Here is an 18,876-nt window from a genome sequence, read left to right on the forward strand (position 1 = left end):
GTCATTAGACATAATAATGATAAGGTATTTTATGTCATTTTCATTTAAAACACAGACTCCTGGCTGAATTCAGCTCCAGTAATTAACAGTGATCAGAAGTCTGTGCAGAGCTTGCTCACTGCAGCCTGAGTTCTGCCTGTTCTTCGTCTGCTCAGGCACTAGTGGCCATTTCTGTCAAGCAGGCAGCATAGGCCATGGTAGCTGTTGAAATTGTGTAGCAGAGGGATGTTGGCCTAGCAGGCTGAAAGCATTTTACTATCCTCTGAGGCAAAGTCCAGTTGTCTGAACAGAGCTGTAGAACTCGGGGATGTGCCCAGAGTTTGTGTATTGCAGTGAACTGCATCAAGTTGTGGCTATCAGATTTCTGATAATCACACAGTCTGTTTGAGGGCCAGCTTACAGAACCAGGATGTGTGCATGGGCAGGAGATTTTCATCAACCATTTGCAGGCATTTGGGGAAGGCTGCATTCATAGTAAAATATGTGAGCAGAATTCTCCAGGGTCAAGCTTGCTAGAGGGGTTGGCAGATGAACACATTTTTTAAGTTCCCTGTTTCTGTGCTCTTCTCCTTCTGCATTTGTTTTCTGCATGGCAGTATCTGCATCTGTGCATCACACCTTTTCTGGCAGTCTTGTTGGGTGGGGAACTGGAAGATTGCTGAGGCTAAAATCCATTCTCAGTTTTGTATCTATACGTGGGTTTTCTCTTCACAGCTGTGTTAGAGTGATGTAACTGTTGCTGTTGGTAGAGTTATGCTGTACAAGTGAGCAGGGGCTGTAGATAGCTGTTCTCAGTTAACTGCATAATTAGACATGAGGACAGAATTTGGCCAGATAGCTTTTAATGCAAAGGACCTGTAGTAGTTGTGTTCATTGGCTGCTTGAGACTGCTCTGTGCAAGATCAGCATGAATAAATGTCTTGTTAGGAGACACTATCTCATGCTGCTGCCATCTCTTTTCTTTACAGGACTTCCACTTAACAGACAGTGCAGTGTTCAGCATCAGTCCAAGGGAGGCACTGAGCACTGTGCCCTGCTGGGACCTGATGTCAGACCCCAGCCCCTTCCCTTTGGAGGTGCCTCACACTGAGAAACACATCCTGCTGAGCTTCAGCCCAGGCAGCTGCACCGGCAGCCCTGAGCTCTGGAGCCTCCCAGCTGTCATCAAACAGGAGTTTGCTAGGCAGAGCGTGGCTGTGCCCACAGGGCTGTGTGCTGAGCATGGATTCTGCACCAGGTACTGTAGTCATCAATAATCACCTTGGCTGGTTGCTGTACAGCCTCAGCTAGTAAGAAATAATGAGAGATGAATACAGAAGTCAGAGTAACACATGCCCCCCATCTGTAAAGGCAGGGCTGACTTGGCTGCAACATTTCTTATCTTTTGATGGCTTTGATGCTTTTATTCTAAATGGTTTCTTGTTGTGATTGTGTACAGGTTGTACAATTTGTATCTTGCATGGGCTGCTTTGGGTTTTGTATGCACACAAAGAGCATACAGAGTTTCTGTTCAAGATTCTGGGCATCTTTAGTTTGTGGGTAACAGTGTAAGAGTGCAAGGACAGTGCAACAATTTAGAGTAAGATGCTGAAGGCAGCAGAACATCTCCCTGAAGGGGACAGGCTGAGGCAGCTGGGGCTCTTTAGCTTGGAGCAGAGGAGCCTGAGCTCATTCCTAGTGATAAAGATGTGCAGGTAAGTGTCAGGAGGACAGAGCCAGGCTCTGCTCAGGGATGTCCAAGGACAGGACAAGGGGCAAGGGGTGCAAGCTGGAGCAGAGGAGGTGCCAGGGAACAGAAGGGAAAATTTTTTCCCTGTGAGGGTGCCAGAGCCCTGGAGCAGGCTGCCCAGAGAGGTTGTGGAGTCTCCTTCTCTGCTGACTTTCAAAACACATTTGGGTGTGTTTCTGTGTGACCTGCCCTAGGTGCTCTTGCTCTGGCAGGGGTTTGGATTGGATGATCTCTGGAGGTCCCTTCCAACTCCTAACACTCTGTGATTCTGTGAAAAGCAAAAGAAGGATGAAGCTCTTCTGAGACTACAGTGAGGATTGATTTTTCAGGTTTTAAACCTTGAAATACCCAAATGTACCTTTATGTACAAACAAATGCATCCAGCCAGTTAAAAATGAGAGTCCAGTGACTTGTCAGATGCCCAGCTTCAGTTCTCACACCTGATATCTGAATCTATTCCTGCTTGTAGTGGTATGAACAAAAACCCATCTGCTGAAACCGGAGAAGCCCCAGCAGTCTGTTATCAGCCATATGTTCTTTCTCTCGCCTCAAGTGCTAGATGTCATCCAAACCCTCACACCGTTCCTCTGCAGAGCCCAAGAGGTGTCCTTGTGGATACCAAAGATTCTCATACAGACTTCAGATTACACCATTTTTATTGGGGAGAACTAGGAAAGGATTCCTTAGAATTCTGAGGCAGGCCGAGAGGGTCTCATGTTCCCCATCGCATTGTCAGACTCTTTGGACTTTTTAAATCACCGTGGGGGGAAGGGTTTTAGCCACTCAGTTTGCACAAGGAAAGGAAGAATTTCTCTTTCTGTGTGAAGAAGTTTTATGGAGCTAATGAGTAGAAGTAAATGAATTGATTTTCCCTCTGGAAATTTCTGCAGTGCTGCTCCTTAACGTTGCCATTGGCAAGGGTGCTGGCAGCGTGGCCGCTTGCAGGGGAGCAGTCGGTTACAGATTTATGTGTTTGTTAAAAGTATCTTTGATGTGTATCAGGGAAGTATGCCTGCAAATTCTTCTGGAAAAATGTAAAGATTTATGTTGAAAATTGGGGGCTACAATCTCATGGTTTTAATTTAATCTAAAGCTCTGCTGGCTAGGGCTCTCTTCTTGCAAGCACACGTGCTGGATTTAACTCACAAGCAGTCTCTGCGAAGTGATTTCTTCTCTCATGTTGCTTGTCATGCTATTTCCACGTGTCCTTCTGTTGAAATAGAATTCCCAGTGGGAATACATCCCACCTCAGTGTACACAAATACCTGTGGAATTGGAACTTGATCAGAAGGATTCTTACAGATGCCAGCTTTGACTGTTTTTAATTGTGCACGGTAATAAAAGACAAAGGCTTCATCCAAAACATGCATAATCAAATCTATCTGCTTCTGTTTCAGAGCTGTAGCACTGACTTACCAAGAGTATCTTGGTGTGACTTACCTCACACTCACAGAAGATCCCAGCCCTCGTATCATTATCCACAACAGGTGCTCTGTTCCCTTGCTCCTAAAGGAGAACTTCAAAGGTAGGCAGTGTACAGTGATCTGAAGCAGTGCACTGTTGTGGTGTCCATTATCTTGCTGTGTGTGTCCATCATCGGTTCAGTGTGTGTTTTGGTTACCACATGAACTTGGTGCCCTCATAAAGGTCTTTCTCAAAGTGAGAGACTCTGGAAAGTACTGAAGCCTGGAAGCTGTTGGAGCTAATTGTGAGGCCATGAGTGTGAACTTGCATGGCTTTAGGCTTTTGGGTCTCCCTGGTTGCAGCTGTCAGAGGGGACTCTGGTGCAGGAAAGCAGTAGGCAGTGGGGTTTTATTGACGTAAATCCAACCCCATGAAACATTTAAATTTCCTCACATTTGCAAATGTAACACAAAACATATTGTCAGAACTCCAGCTACAGTGTGTTCATGCAATGAGTTGCACCAGGGGAGGTTTAGGTTGGAGATTAGGAACAATTTCTTTCCTGGAAGAGCGGTCAGGCTTTGGAACAGGCTGCCCAGGGAGGTGGGGGAGTCACCATCCCTGGAGGTGTTCAAGAGATGTGTGCCCATGGCCCTTGGGGACATGGTTTCATGGCCATGGTGGTGTTGGGTTGAAGGTTGAACTTGAGATCTTGGAGGTCTCTTCCAAGTGAAATAATTCTGTGATTCTTTGTGTAAATTTTAATAACATGAAAAGGAAACAAACCCAACCCTGAGCACACAAAGTTTCAACCAGTAGAAAGTCCTGTCTTTGTACAACCATAACATTCCAGACAGGAACCTCCTTGTTAGGGTAAGCACAGGTGAGTGCTGCTTTCATCTGGATTTCAGAGAGCCCTGATGTTGTGCATTTTGTAACGTTTCAGATACACCAAAGTTTGAGGTTTATTGTAGAAAGATTCCGGCCGAGCGCTCGGTTCATCACGAGCTTTACCACCAGGTCTGCAGCTACCCAGACTGCAAAACAAGAGATGTGCTGCCCAGCATTCTTCTGAAAGTGATGGCATCCAGTGAGGTAGAAAACGAGTGGAGTGACTGTGTGGACATCAACAACCAAGGAACACAGGTAAATCCTTATGAGCTGTTTTCTGGTTCCTCCTGGCCTGCACAGGCTGGTGTTGCTCTGCAGCAAGCATCTCTTTTCTGTTGCTTTTTGGGGGGTTTAAAGTCTTGGAGATCTCCTTCTCCAAGGCCCTTGCTGAGGCAGCTTTAGCATGCAGGTTACCTTCTGCACTGGCTGTTATTACAAATAGCTAGCTCCAAAATGCAGGCTTCCTGCTGCTGAGTATTTTCACTTGCTTTTAATCAACCTGATCTGCCCTGGAAAAATCAGTCCTGAAGATTTCTGGCAAAAGATCCCACAGGGTCTAGCAGCAGAATCCTTCTGTTTGATAATTTCACGATCACAGGATGTTAATCTTTGTATTATTTTACCTTGGTATTATAGGAATCATCACATCATCACTGTCACTCTTCCTCTGTGTCTTCCCAGAAGCTGTGCACATCTTTCTGAAACAAAACAAATCCACCCCCTTTTCTTTCCTTCTGTGATTTTTCTCTGGTTTGAGGTAAATGAAAACTTCCTTGACTGGAGTCATTCTTTTGGATGGGAATTTTTTCCATCTTTGAAGTCATTAGTTTACATGGAATCAACATAAACTGCTGGCTTCTTTGAAAGAAATCCTGTTTTCAGATGTTTTCCCTGGGGACCAATCACAAAATGCTCTTGATTATAGAGTGTTATGTTCTACAGCAAGTAGTTCAGTTCCATTCAGTCAGCCAGGCAAGCAAGGCAAGGTTTCAGATTTCAGCCATTAATGTGATGCCAGACCAGGGTTCTTTATAAGTATCTGGCTCCTAGAAGGAATTAGATGCTAAGACAACATTTGGGGGTCATTGTGTACTTGAAGAACTCTCTCAATAAAAAGTGTAGTCTTCTGTTAGTGAACTTCTTAAGGTAGAGATGCAGAGAGTTTCCCCAGCATGTCTCAGTCAGTCTTTATCTTAGAAACCTTTAAGAGAAGTATGCTGATAGCTTCATACACAGCTTGCTTCAGATTGTGAAACAACTGAGGTTTAGAGGAATTTGTATTCTGTCTACCTAGCCTCCTGTTCTGTTGGAAAGAAAACTGTATTCATTTGCTACAATTAAGGTATTTGTCATCAGCATCATCTTAAATTGGAGTGAAAATGACCAATCCTTAAGATCAGGGAAGGTTTTCAAAAGACTGAGTGTTTTGGACATTCACTCAGTGTCCCTTTTTTTTCCCCTTTAATTCCATCATGCAGGACTGGAAATCTTTCTCAGATAAGCAAAGCATTAAAGCTAAGAGATTGAAATGAGACATTCTCTTGTGTGCAGTTCTCAGAAGAGCAAGATACAATTTGATGAATGAGATTTAATTACCTGTACGAGGTCGTTGTAAACAGTGTAATGAGAGTCAGTTTAAGTGCTGGTCCTACCAACTAACTGATTGTCAGCAGCACTAAAGAGTCTTCAGAACAAACTGTGTGTGTCCCTGGGCTAGCCCCATCAGCTTAGTGTGCATCCTGAGGTTTGCATTCCTTTCAGTTGTTACAACCTAGTAAACAATTGTGTTGGTAGCAGCCCTGCAAGGGAAAAAGGAGGCCAGCTTGTTCGAAACAGGGACTGCTAACAGAACTGGAAAGACCTAAATCTTTTCTTTTCTGGAGAAAACACAAAGCATGCACTGCAGTAGAGCAGAACTAAGCTCAAATACAAAACCTTTCCTTCAAGTGGAGTCTTCCTTTCTAAGGACAGCTTGTTCAGAATGAAAGTTTGCACACCTGTGAGCAAGACACAAACCTGTCATGTTCCCCTTTGCCTGCCTTTTTAGATGCTTTGTGCTCTCCAACAGACCTTTGCCACTTTCTTATGGCAGCACCTTGCTTGTGAAGCTGTTTTCACCAGAGCACTTTAGATGGCTTTAGATGTGTTCAATGTGAGTTAGGCAAGCCTCCATGAATCCAAAATGTTACTTATTTTCTGACTCTCTGTGTGTTTTGCATCATGCTATCAACCATTCACCTAACCAGCTCTGAGCTGGGGCACAGCAGCAAAATGTTAGTTTAGGGTTTTGAGAAGGTGAGATTTTGCAAGGCTCCAGGAGTTTGCCTTTCTCCCTAATCCCAAATCACCAACTGAAAGTTACTGTCTACTCTTCTCCCATATAACCTCCCCTCTCCTCAGCACATCTTGCTTATTTCTGGAGAAGGTCTGCTTATTTCTCATTACAGTTTATTCAGTTAAACAGTTAAAGGATGAGGTGCAAATTTAATCTTGCTGTATAACTGAAATACTTCAAGTAGCAGAGCTTTTGTATTCTGAAGTACTCAAATCTGTTTGTTCTTCCAGAACTGTATCAGGAGGGGTGGTGGAACACTGCAGCAGGTTGCCCAGGGAGGTAGTTGAGGCCCCATGCCTGTAGATATTCAAGGTTCTGCTTGCCAAGGCCCTGAGCAACCTGATCTAGTTGGGGATCTCCCTGCTGACTGCAAGGGGGGGTGGGCTAGATGACCTTTGGAGGTCCCTTCTGACCCATTCTATGAGTCTATTAGTACTCAAACAGTATTTGAGTGCAAGATGCCAGTCAGAAGGCATTAGCAGGCTTAATTCAAACGATGCCATTAAAAGCAGTGCTTTCAGTAGTATTGCCTGTGGTTCTCACTCTCTCCCCTAGGTTGTGTTCTTAACTGGCTTTGGCTGTGTTTATGTGGACATCACCCATCAGTGTGGAACCATAGTCATAACCTTGGCTCCAGAAGGAAGATTGGGACCCATTGAGATCAACCTCAACAGGTACATGAAGCACAGAAAGGAGGATCAAAAGCATTGCCAAGCAGTGCTGAGAGGTCAATCAGCTGTGAACCACCTTAGGGACTTTGGCTGGCTTGTTTTGTGTGATGCTGCTGCGTGCCCTCTGGCTTCTGTTCAGACCACACATTGTGCTTTCTATATTCCAGTTCAAAAATGACATCAAAAGTCAAGTCACTTTGGGGTAGACACTAGATGTCTGATACAAAAGGAAGTCCTGAGTTGTTCACTGGGGGTGGGGGGAAAGCCATTTTCCATCATGATTAACTTGAGCGTGTTCATCAGTTCAAAATGTATCTAGGCCTGTCCTGCCATCTGTAATTGTACAGGCTCCCACTGAAACTGGTGGGAAGCTTGATGTGCAAGGGCTGTAGAAATACTCTTCCAGTCAGTAGTTAGCTGCACTTGACTAAAACCCTCCTCTTTAGGATACTTTCACACTTCCATGACACACCTCCACCTGCTCATCAGCTCCTTTCAAGTGCAATTCTTACACTGGTCTCTCTTTCTCTTACACTCTTCTCTTTTCCCAGAGAGCAGGATGCCTGGCCTCTTACAGTTGGTTGTGCTGGTTTTGTTTGCACTCTGCTGCCCAAGTGCAGTGCATGGTAGCCTGCTTGCCAGTTAACCTTGGCAATGGGCAGTGGACACTGGAGGCGGTCGGTACCGCTGGTATAAAAATGCTGTGGTGGCTTTGTTGGAGAGCACTCCCTGCATGTCACATGAAATGAGTTATCCATAATGGTAACCTCCAGTAGTGCCTCCAGAAAATGCTGCAAGAGCTGAGGCTGAACATGAATCATCAGAGTTGTGTTTGTTGTCTGCCTTAATAGCTGGCCTTGTTCAAATTCAATAGGGAATTGCTGTGTATATGGAGAAGGTTCCTGCCCAAGCTATGCTGTTGATTGATAAGAAGGAGAAGCTGGCAGAGATGTGTGATATCCCTTCTCTTAGAAGACCTCCTGAGTGATGCTTACTGTGGTGATTAAGGCTGCCAGGTCCCATTAAGATTAATGAGATTCACCTGAGTTTCCCATGTATTAGAGAGAAGCGTTCTCCTGGTAGCTTGGTGAGGAATCCAGGCGCCAGGTGAGCTATGTAAAGTGACAAAATGTCTCTTTTCCTCATCTAGAAGTCAAGAGCAGACCCTGTCACTGAAAATGTTCATCAGCCAGTTAAGCCTTGCTGCCTTTGATGACATTACCAACCACAAAGTCTCCTGTGAGCTCCTGCGCCTCACAGCAGACAACATTTTCCTCCACATGGCCCCCGCCAGCAGCCACCTGAGACCCCTGTCACAGGAGCTCCAGAGGGATGCCTTGGAAGGGCTCCCACAGTTTCATAGGCTCCAAGTGTACTGTGAAGACCTGCAACTGGACAATCAGCTGTACAGTAAATCCAACTTCCATTTTGCAGTCCTGCTCTGCCAAGGAGAGAAAAATGAGAGCGTGCAGTGGTGCAGGGTGAACAACCTGGTTGTTTGTGACAAAGATCTGGAGAGGTACAAGGAGAACTGCTTTATAAAACTCTGCATTGCTTTCTCTGAGGAAAAGAACTTTGTGTTTCATATGAATGACCTCAGCTTCGAGCTCAAACCAGCCAGGTTGTATGTGGAAGACACCTTTGTTTACTACATTAAGACTTTGTTTGATACATACCTTCCAGAAAACAAAACTGCCTGTAAGGCCATGAAAGCATCAGACACCACCCTGATACTGCCTGAACAAGTGAGAGAGCATGCAAGAGCTTTAGTGAAGCCAGTGAAACTAAGGAAACTAACAATACAACCAGTTCATCTCCTTGTCAGTATCCATGCCTCACTGAAACTCTACATAGCCTCCGACCACACTCCTCTCTCCTTCGCTGTCTTTGAGCGAGGACCCATCTTCACCACTGCCAGGCAGCTCATCCATGCCCTGGCCATGCATTATGCTGCTGGAGCACTCTTCAGAGCAGGTCAGTACCTTCCCCTAACCTGTGACATCTGCATCAGCCACCAGGATTCCCTGGTTGTCTCCCGAGCCGAGTCACCTAGCTGTCAGCCTTACAATCATTGCTCCCCTCAGACACTCTTTGCTAATGATATTTTCAGGCACCTTTTGGGAAATGAAATGTTTGAGCAGACCCCAGTGAAGATTTGTAAAGCTGTGCTAAACATTGCCCAGCCACCTGAAGGCTTTGCAGAGCCCTGCACACAGCATAAAAATGTGCTCTGGCTGACTTGGGGTTTGTGGTTTTATATTGCAGCACTAGTCAGGATCAGCCCACATTCCTCACAGAAACTCCCCAAAACTACATTTAATCAAATTATTCAGCATGCTGCTCTGCATTCAGAAGTAAATTACAGCCCTGGATGTTGTTTTGTTGTTAGGGCTCCCTTTGGCTGCAGTTCATGATGAGGAGTCTGTCTTTCCTCACACGGCCTTCACGCTGAACTGGCACACAGATGTTTGGTGTCCTTTGATCCAAGAGCTATGAAGTTTGCCGTTGCTTTTTGCCATAGAGGATCAATAGTGTGCAATTAGATTATTAGATAGACAGGTACATTGTTTCCTGCAATATTAATTTAGAAATCATGGCATTTGGTCTCTCGTGTGACTTAGTGTGGAATGGGATTGGTATTTGAGACAGGAGGAGGCTCCTGCACGATCACACACAAACAGCGTACTGCACACTGAAGCTCCTGTGCTCAGTGTCCAGAACTGCACACACACCTTTCAGCTCTTTGTGAACAGAAGTGAGATGCTGCTCTGTTCTTTCACTGTGTGCAGACCTGACTTGCATAGCTGACTGTGGCAGCCATGCACAGACTCTTGCACCAGAGCACCATCCACTGAGTTATTCTTCTCTTGCATTATTTTGCTTGCAAAATTCGCAGGTTTTCCCTTTCACTACTGGTTTGGATTTGGTGTAGAGTTTAAGTCCTGTACTACAAAAGGAGAGATCTCATTTCCTGCTAATAAAGAGTGAAACTGTGGCCAGATATGGTCCACACCAAACATGGTGTGAAAGTTTCTCCCCACAAGTGGCTGGGAGTGGTGATACAAGTGGTGACAGACTGCCTCAGGAAATTGGTCTTGTGCTGGCTTTTCATCCACAGCATCCTAGGTGAGCACATCTGCTGCTGAGGGATTCCTGAGCCCGACCTTGGTCGTTCCTCCTGTGCTAACCTTGCAATGTGCAGCTCTGCACAGGCCACCTCTTGCTCGGGGCTTGTGATGCAGCTGAAGTCAAGCAAGTTTAAAGAACAAGCAATAGGCTTTGCTTCAGTGGCACTAGGCTTGAGGAAAACTAGTTACTGCTTAAAGCCCACTCCAAGCACTAAAACTAAAATGTGTTTTTGAAAGGGTTACTGTGATGAAAAGGTTTCCTTGGGCAAAGGAGGGGCTTTGAAGACTTTGTGATGCTTGTCAGGAGACTGGCTGTGTCAGCAAAGTTCAAAAAGAAGGAAAAAATTAAGGGAAGAGCTTTCTGTGGTCTGCAAACCTTGAGTCCTTTCCTCACCATCTTGGATTGGGCTCTTGTGAAGGAGGACATCACCCCTCAGCCTTTCATCCACTTTCTTCTGCAAGGCAGATTCCTTGGCTTTGTCCTGCTCCCTGCTGTCCCATGCACAACTTCTTGTGGCACAAATGTCATTCCCATACAGCTATGCCTTATGCTCCAAGTGGGATTTTTGCCCTTAGCTGTCTGCAAGACCATTGCTGCCAGATAGGAGGGGGCAGGATTTGCCTCAAGGCCTGCTGAAGGGGGTGTCTCAGGCTGCCCCATTTGTGGCAAGGGAGAGGTGAGAATCCATGTCTGGTCAGTGATGACTGGGGCTGGAGAGCCCTGCTCAGGTATGCTGATCAGCATTGCTTGTCTGCAATCAGCAAAGCTTGCCATGGAAATCTCCCATCCTTTTCCAATTAAGTGGGCTTCCATTTAAAAGAAATTCCTGGTGTCAGGCAGATCTAGCCCTGTAGCTGCACGTAAAGAAAAGGCAGTGGCTCTGCTAATACAGTCATAAATGTTTCACATTAGTGGATATAATTGCTAAGTCTGCTTGGGGAAATAGCAACCTGACATGAGCCTGTGTTTCTGCACTGTAAAATGCAGCACAGAGCTTGTCAACTGAGGGATTTTCCTGATTCTGCATTTTCCTGTTCCTGACTTACTCCCACACCTTCCTCCTTGGGTTGGGTGGTCCATGCTGGCAGTGAGGAGACATTGCTTTTGCTCTGAGCATGGGACAAGGAGGGTCACCCTTGCTGTAAAGCTGCACATCCCTGCAACGTGCTCTCCAAGGATGAGCACGCTCCTGCCAGAGCTTCCCAAAACTGGCAGCCTGCAGGCCAGGGCCAGGCTGTAGCAGCCCATTCCTGGGATACCAGGCAACTGCTCAGCTTTGTGTCTGGCTGATTTGACTCCTACTTTTAATCCAGTTTTGATTCCTGAACATGCTGACTGTCCAAGCAGGTGAGTGGAGTTAGAGCCTGGCAGTGCCTGCTGGGAGCATTGCAGGGCAGGCAGGCACTAAAGCCACAGGGCAGCCTCTCCTGTGACACCAGCACCTCAGGACAAAAATGCCAAGACAAAGGAAAAGAGAGACTGTAAGGGATTATTGCAACATTATTGATCAGAAGAAGCAGAAGGAGCATCTCTTCCATCCATACACTGCTCCCCACCCCTCCGGCTTTTCATCACTTCACACAGTGGCAAGGCTAAGGCATTAAAAACACTGCAGCGAGGGAGTCACCGGCCCAGCCCGCACTGCTGGCGTCCCCCGGTCCCCAGCAGGGGAGGACTGCCAGGGGGACACTCCTTTCCAGGGCAGGCCACACTGCTCCTGATGCTTTGCTTGTCACGTTGCCAGTCATGCTTGGTTTTGGTTTTCACAGTCCATCCCACCCTCTCCCTTATGTCTGCTGTGGTTCCCACTTTGTATGCTACAGATAGTGGAGTTCTCAACCTGCCAGGTCTGAAATGTGGGATACATTCAACAAGAAGAATAGATTTTCTGGGGGCTTAGAATGATAGTGTGACACTAATTCACTTCATATGAGTAACATTTTCTCCTCTGTTCAGTTTCATGATTCAGCCTTCCACAGGAGTGACTGGGAGGGGTTAAGAGAAAACAAGAAAAGCATCTGGACAGCAGGAGTCTGCGGTGATGAGATGGAAATGAGAGGGCAGTGCAGATCAAGGGCCCTTAGTGGGAGAGCAGGAGGGCCAGTGTGTGCATCTTTCAGTCTCCTGGCCCTGTCATGCCTTGTGTTGCTCTGGCAGTGCCAGTGGTAAGTGCTGGTAGCAGAGCTCGAAGGCCAGGCAGCTCTCATTTAACATTTATTGCCCTTTCTGAAGCAGTCTCTCCAGGCTGCTGAAAAAAAAAGTCGTTCTGCAGCACTGTTTCCCTAATAAATCTGCTGCCAACCAGCCTGAGAAAGACAAGACCTGCAAACAGCTTCCCAGCAACAGATTGCTGTGCACTGGGCCATCCAATAGGCTGCTGGCAGCCCTGCGTTTATATAGGAAACCAGCTCGGCAGAGAGCTCTCCTGGGATCGGCGCAGGGAATACTCCCCTATGAGTAACCTAATCAGCACGGAGATGTCAGTGCTGTTTACACAACTGCGCTGAGCAGGAGGCATTTGTCTGCGCTCTGAAACAAAGTGATCAGCTTAGGAGGGTTGGGGTGGATTTAAAATAACTTCTTAAGCACTTGTCAAAAACCTGCATCCTCTTCCCTCACACTCCATCAAGCCACCGGCCTGCAGGCTGCTGTAAAGCAGCGCTTGTGTCAGTGTAAGCTGCCCGTCACAGAGGACGTGAAACCGCGGCGCTGCCTGCGAGCCTCCAAACCCCCGCAGGGAGCTGAACTCCCCATTCCTGTAGGCTGGGAGGCTCCGGCACCCACTTCCCGAGCACACTCTCAGCAGAGCTAGGGGCAGCTCCTGCAGGAAGTCATTCTAAAGCTATTTGTGAGCTTGCCAGAAGGATTTCTTTGATTTGCAAAGTATGAAAGATTGCCGTTGCTGAATGCGGAGTGCCTGAGTTGTTTCCTGGGGTTTGCTCAAAGGGAGTTCACGATGCAATGAATTCTGGGTGTGAAAAAGATAATTAAGGAGTGAGCTCCTCACAGGTGCTGCTGCTGCAGTTTTTGCAGCCGTGACATGTGCCCTGTTCCTCCACACAGGCTGGGTCGTCGGATCGCTGGAAATCCTGGGCAGCCCGGCGAGTTTGGTGAGAAGCATAGGAAATGGCATTGCAGACTTCTTTAGGCTGCCCTATGAAGGGCTGACCCGGGGCCCAGGAGCGTTTGTCAGCGGAGTTTCCAGAGGAACAACATCATTTGTAAAGCACATTTCCAAAGGTAGAGCTTTCACTTTGCTGTTCTAACGGCCGGCTCGTTGCGGTGCGCTGTTACAGGCTGCGTTAAAGGCTTTAAACAACGTTGCCTGCAGCTTTGCTTGGCTTGCTGGGCTGCAGCGAAGCGCCGGGAGGGGAACAGAGCTCGCTTACAACATCTTATGCATGAAGCAGATCATTGCTTAACTGCAGTGCATGAGAACATGTCAGAAACGTCAGCGTTTTAAACCTCCCAGTGGGAAATGAAGGTCGGCTCAGCCAGGCTTTCGTGTGATAACTGCAGAAATATTAAAGGTGTTCTGCACTTCTGCTGCCCACCAGAAATTCGACACTGCTGCCTCATCATCTTTATTACTGCTTCTTTCTGAAAGGAAAGAGTCGCTGCAGTTGTCAGAGCTGGTTGGGACGGCAGGGCCTGAGCTCAGATCGCTTTGCTGGGCGAAGTCTGTACAAACAGTGCCATCGCGTGGCTCCAGCCGCCCAGGAGGGACTGCAGCTGCCCGCTGCTCCTCCGGGTTCCCTCGGGACACATCCTCCCGGGCTCCTGCGGTAAACATTTGTTTACCTTTCCCTCGCTCCCCCTCCACGTAGGTTAGCCTTACAGAAGTCTGGGAGCTGGGCAAGGATGTTTGGATGAGTTCCTGTTCCCAGCAGCCAGGCGAACCTGGTGGGGGCTGATGTAAAAGTGTGAGGTGGTGGTGTGCCTGTTCCACATGGGTGACCATGCAGATGGCTTTGCTGCTGTGCTGGGGAGCTCAGTCCTGCAGCGAGGCACAGAGCATCTCCCTGGTTTAAATCAAAGCCTGCTGATCCAGCCCCAGTTGTGTCTCTCCCTGTGTTTAGGTACGCTGACGTCCATCACCAACCTGGCAACAAGTCTCGCCCGGAATATGGATAGGCTGTCCCTGGACGAGGAGCACTACAACAGGCAAGAGGAGTGGAGACGGCAGCTGCCGGAGAGCCTGGGAGAAGGACTGAGGCAGGGCCTGTCCCGGTTAGGCATTAGCCTTCTAGGTAATGTGCTGCTAACTAAGGCTGAGCGATAACACTGTTTGCTGATCTGCTCTCCAGCCCCTTCTGCAGCTGAGTTCCAACTGCAGCTGTGTGCTTTGGTGTTTTCTTGTGGCATAGCCTCACAGCAGGTGTGTGGGATGCTGTTTCTTTCTGTCAGGGTTTAGTGACTGTTGTAAGGGGGCTTTTGCTAGCAGAGTGATGCAGACACAGGATGAGCTTGCACTCTCTTTGTGAAATAGCCTTTTCATTGGTCCATGATACAGAGCTGAGAAGAAAAGGATCGTGCTGTATCAGGCAGGGTGACTTGTAACGAAGTCAGCACAAAGACCTCATGGTGCTGCTGTTTGCTTTCCAGTGCCTTCAGAACCTGCCTGGCCTGCTGCACTGTAGATATCAGGGATTCTTGGGTTGATTTGAAAACCACTTGAACCTACTGCAGATGTTAAGTAAGCTCTGATGGGGAAATTCTGCTCTCGGGGAGACCCAGCTCATCCTGATTGTGTCACTGTATTCATCAGGCAGCCAAGAGGCTTGGTTAGAAGTCAGGACTGCTCTGGCCGTTTCAAAGTAGTACCTAAACGTTTGCAAACTAACCCACACTGGAAAAATCTCTTCAAGGAGTTATGCAGTAGGAGGCTGGATTCTCTAGGTTACTTCTGCTTGTCACACAGCAAAGGAATGCAGAACTGTTCTGCTTGGCAGAGTTCCCCAGGACATATTAAAGAGTATGAATCCCTTGGAGATCAAAGTGACCAAAAGCAGCCCAGTGCAAAAGGTTAGAAGAGCTGAAGCCTGAAAGGATTTGTCCTCTTTCCTAATCTTTGGTAGTGTACACAACTCCTAAATTTGCAACCACAGCCCTGAAAGCCCCAAAGAGGAAGTGGTAAAAATGTTACAAGTTTGGGTTAAGTTACTGGAAATTATTTTAAGCAATAACAGTAGATGATGTGAAGCACTGTCATCTGATAATGCCTGTAACCAGCAAGCAAGTGTCCTGGGAGAACTGTGCCTGGAGAAGAAATTTCATGTGCTGCTAGCTACTATCCCAACAGTGAACTGTTAGTGGTGTTGCAAGTCAAAGGGAGTTTGGAGAAGGGTTTTATTTTCCCTTCTTGTTTCATTGGGCTAAGGGCAGTCAGGCTGAGGAGCTGGCTGAAAGCTTATACTTGTACAAGCACTGCGTCAGCCTGGGCCGTGCGTGCTGGTGAAAGGGTTTGGTGATCTTTGCTCAGTTATTAGTAAGACAGCAAGGTGATGTGGTGGCTGTGCCCTCTTCACACCAGAGCCCTTCAGAGCTAAAAGCATCATCTGTACAGCCTGAATCGAAGAGCAGAACGCTGTAGCTATGGCTGTCCCGAGGCAAAGTTCCTGCTGCTGACAGAAGGCAGGGGCTTGTGACACGCGTGCGTAACTCCGCCATGCCTCCGCCGCCCTGCGTGCGAGCACGCCTGAGGTAAACACAAAGCCAAAGCCAAGGGTTCCAGTTTCAGTGTCCCTGATTGCCTCAGCAATCAGACTTCATTTTAGAAACTTGGAGCTTTAAAATGGTGTCCTCTGCAAGCTAGGAGCTTGTTCTTATGCCTGCTGCCACTTAGAGGTTCCTCCCTGCTCGATACCCTCGGCTGTTAGCGGTGGAGGCAAGGAAGCACCCCGATAAAAAGCTCTGTTTCTTTTGTGGCTGGAGTTGAGCAGTATGGGACCTCTCACTTAGGGAAGAATCAGATACATTCCACTGTGGCTGTCAGGGGTTTTTCATTTATCAGAAGCTGATTCTTAAAAGCATGCTTTCTCTGCATAGCAGCAGCGCTGGTGTGAACGGGGCTAGACCTGAGCTACGCTGAGCCCTGCGTTGCCGCTTGCACCAGTCCATCAGAAGGCTGTTTCTGTCCTGCTCATTGAGTAAAGGGTATTGTGGCTTCCAAAGCAAAACCAGTTGCTGTTGAAGGGGAGCTATCACCCTGCTGCTTGCCTTCAGCAGCACGTTCAGTGAACATGCTTCCTCTGGAAACACTTCCAGGTTTTTCCTGCATAAGGAAGCGGAGCTGCTGTGTTGATTTCCTTCCCAAGGATGAGTAGAGACAAGCACAGACCCTTGGAAGCCATAAGCTTTATGACTTTTTAATTGTAAGATTGAGAAGGATGAAAAAGGTTTGCAGGATGGTCACTGCACTCTCACAGCCGTGCAAGCCCTCTGACCATGGCGAGCAGCTGCTGGAACTGCAAATGCAGAGCCGGTGCCTGGGCACAGGCCCGCAGCAGCCCGCGGCTCAGTGACACTTTCTGGTGTCCACGCAGAAAGAAGAGCTGCACTGCTGATTGTTCTGAAGAGCTGGCTCATGGTGGCCCTGGTTCAGCAGAGCACTTAAGCATGTGCTTAAGAGCTTTGCTGAATCGGGGCCAACCTCCTGTACTCTTGTCTCCTTCTCAGTGCAAGTTGTTCCCTGTGGTACATTCTTAAGTGCTTTGTCCTGTCTCGTTTTAAATGACTCAAGCACTGTCAGGGTGTTGTTTGATTTGATTGTTATCTTTGGCCAGCTGTCGTCTTCTTTGCTAGTTCAGGGGAGACTTCTGGGTCATGTTAGTAACATTTGTGTGTGAAAGAAGCAGAAGCTTACCCTAGGTGTGCTTTGCTGTCATAAGGTTAGACCGAAGAGCCATGAAGTTGTATTTAGACGTTTAGATGATCGGCGTTTCCTACCAAGGAACTGCCTTTTGCGTTCTGCACGATGGGATCAAGCCTAAAATGATGATTCACAGCCATGTAAAAGAGGCTGTTGAAGCTGTGGATGTTCAATACTGGCCTAAGGAAGAACACTGTGTTGAGGTAGCTCCTTGCTGCAAAGCCATTTTCCACAGGCACAACAGTGCTCAGCATCTCTGTTACTCCTTCCAGCCTTTGGGGAAAGCAAATTGATAGTAACAGTGCCTGGCAGTGAGCAACAGTGCCTGGCAGTGCCTGGCAGTGAGCAACAGTGCCTGGCAGTGCCTGGCAGTGAGCAACAGTGCCTGGCAGTGAGCAACAGTGCCTGGCAGTGCCTGGCAGTGAGCAACAGTGCCTGGCAGTGCCTGGCAGTGAGCAACAGTGCCTGGCAGTGTAACTGTGCTGCTGGAGACAATAAAGCATGCAATGCAGAGGCTCAGGTGTTCATGGCTGAGGCAGGTGGTTGTTCTTGCTTGCAGCTCTCGCTGCGTCAGGGCTACTCCACGTTTGCCCATCTGCAAGCAAGATACTAAGAGTCAGTACTCATCCTGGAGGTGGAACACTGGAGCAGGTTGCCCAGGGAGGTGGTTGAGGCCCCTTCCCTTAGGATACTCAAGCTGAGGCTCAACGAGGCCCTGGGCAACCTGGTCTAGTTGGGGATGTCCCTGCAGACTGCAGGGAGGTTGGACTGGATGAGCTTTGGAGGTCCCTTCCAGCCTGGACCGTTCTATGCTTCTGTTCTGCACACTCACTCTGCACATGTATCAGCACACACCAGCAGATGCCCCCTTCTGTTACCTGTATTTTTATGTTATGTTTGTGGAATGAAGCTATGCTTCAGCCACGGTTTTGGTGTGGAACCTTTGCAGCAATCCTGGAGGACGACAGAGGGTCCAAAATAGAAAGAAAAAAGGAAGGAGAATGGTTTCAGCTGGGCTACCTTCCAGCCTGGTGGCAAAGCGTGGGCAGCTTCTCCCGGTGGGGGATCTTCTCCCCGTTGTTCCGTGGTCTGAGCTGTGCTGGGCTCTGCAAGCCGTGCTGCGCTCAGCCAGCGAGCCGGTGGCTGCCGGTAATCAAATGCTCCTTGAAGTAATCCGGTGATAGACTCCGAACTATCTGCATTTTGTAGTTATCAAAGCATCTTTTTTATGGTTACTCAGCAACATGCATTAACCAGAGTGCACCCCAGCTGATGTTTAGCAGATGGTTTGGTGTTGCTGGAACCTCTTTGGTCCAGTAATGGAGGAATATGGTTTTGTTTTGTTGCTTTGGTGTTTAATTTTATGGAGGGGTTTTTTCCTATCCATGCATAATCTGTGTGCACACATGTGGACATGCACATGAAACTGAGTGCCTAGGGTAAGGGGGGAAAGAAAGATGGAGAATGGTTTCATTTGAAAATAAACACTCCTACAGAGCAGGGTCAGGGACAGTGGAAGACCATAGCTGTCTCTAGCTTGTGAGAATGATCTGCTTCTCTCATACCTTGCCAAAATCTGGGGGGAGAAGCGCTCTGTGGTAAGCCCCATCCAGCGTGATGCTTCTGCCAGTAACTTTGTATTAGAGAGAAGGAAGCCACAGGGACACAAGGGGACATCTGTTTGGCAGTATCCAGTGTCAGGAGATGCAGTGAACCTCATGTGTGTGTCACCGTTACCTTGCTGCTGTTGGGTTTGGGAGGGTTGCTCAGCCTTTGACCTGCTGTTTTCTTTCCTTTGTCCACACATGATGCCCACAGCAAAGGAACTGCACAGGCCTGACTTGCC

The 18,876-nt window shown here is 47.8% G+C and overlaps 1 protein-coding gene across 1 annotated transcript in view; it reads left to right on the plus strand.

Moving 5' to 3' along the window:
* VPS13B (vacuolar protein sorting 13 homolog B) overlaps positions 1–18,876 on the plus strand; it is a 327,037-nt gene that overhangs the window by 297,458 nt on the left and 10,703 nt on the right. The window contains exons 51-57 of the mRNA XM_054167231.1: positions 969–1,237; positions 3,127–3,254; positions 4,080–4,279; positions 6,915–7,033; positions 8,181–9,004; positions 13,223–13,399; positions 14,239–14,409. Coding sequence (XP_054023206.1) covers positions 969–1,237; positions 3,127–3,254; positions 4,080–4,279; positions 6,915–7,033; positions 8,181–9,004; positions 13,223–13,399; positions 14,239–14,409 — 1,888 coding nt within the window. The remainder of the gene's footprint in view (positions 1–968; positions 1,238–3,126; positions 3,255–4,079; positions 4,280–6,914; positions 7,034–8,180; positions 9,005–13,222; positions 13,400–14,238; positions 14,410–18,876) is intronic.

The sequence above is a fragment of the Dryobates pubescens genome, chromosome 14 (assembly GCF_014839835.1).
Source record: "Dryobates pubescens isolate bDryPub1 chromosome 14, bDryPub1.pri, whole genome shotgun sequence".
Taxonomy (NCBI): Eukaryota; Metazoa; Chordata; class Aves; order Piciformes; family Picidae; genus Dryobates; species Dryobates pubescens.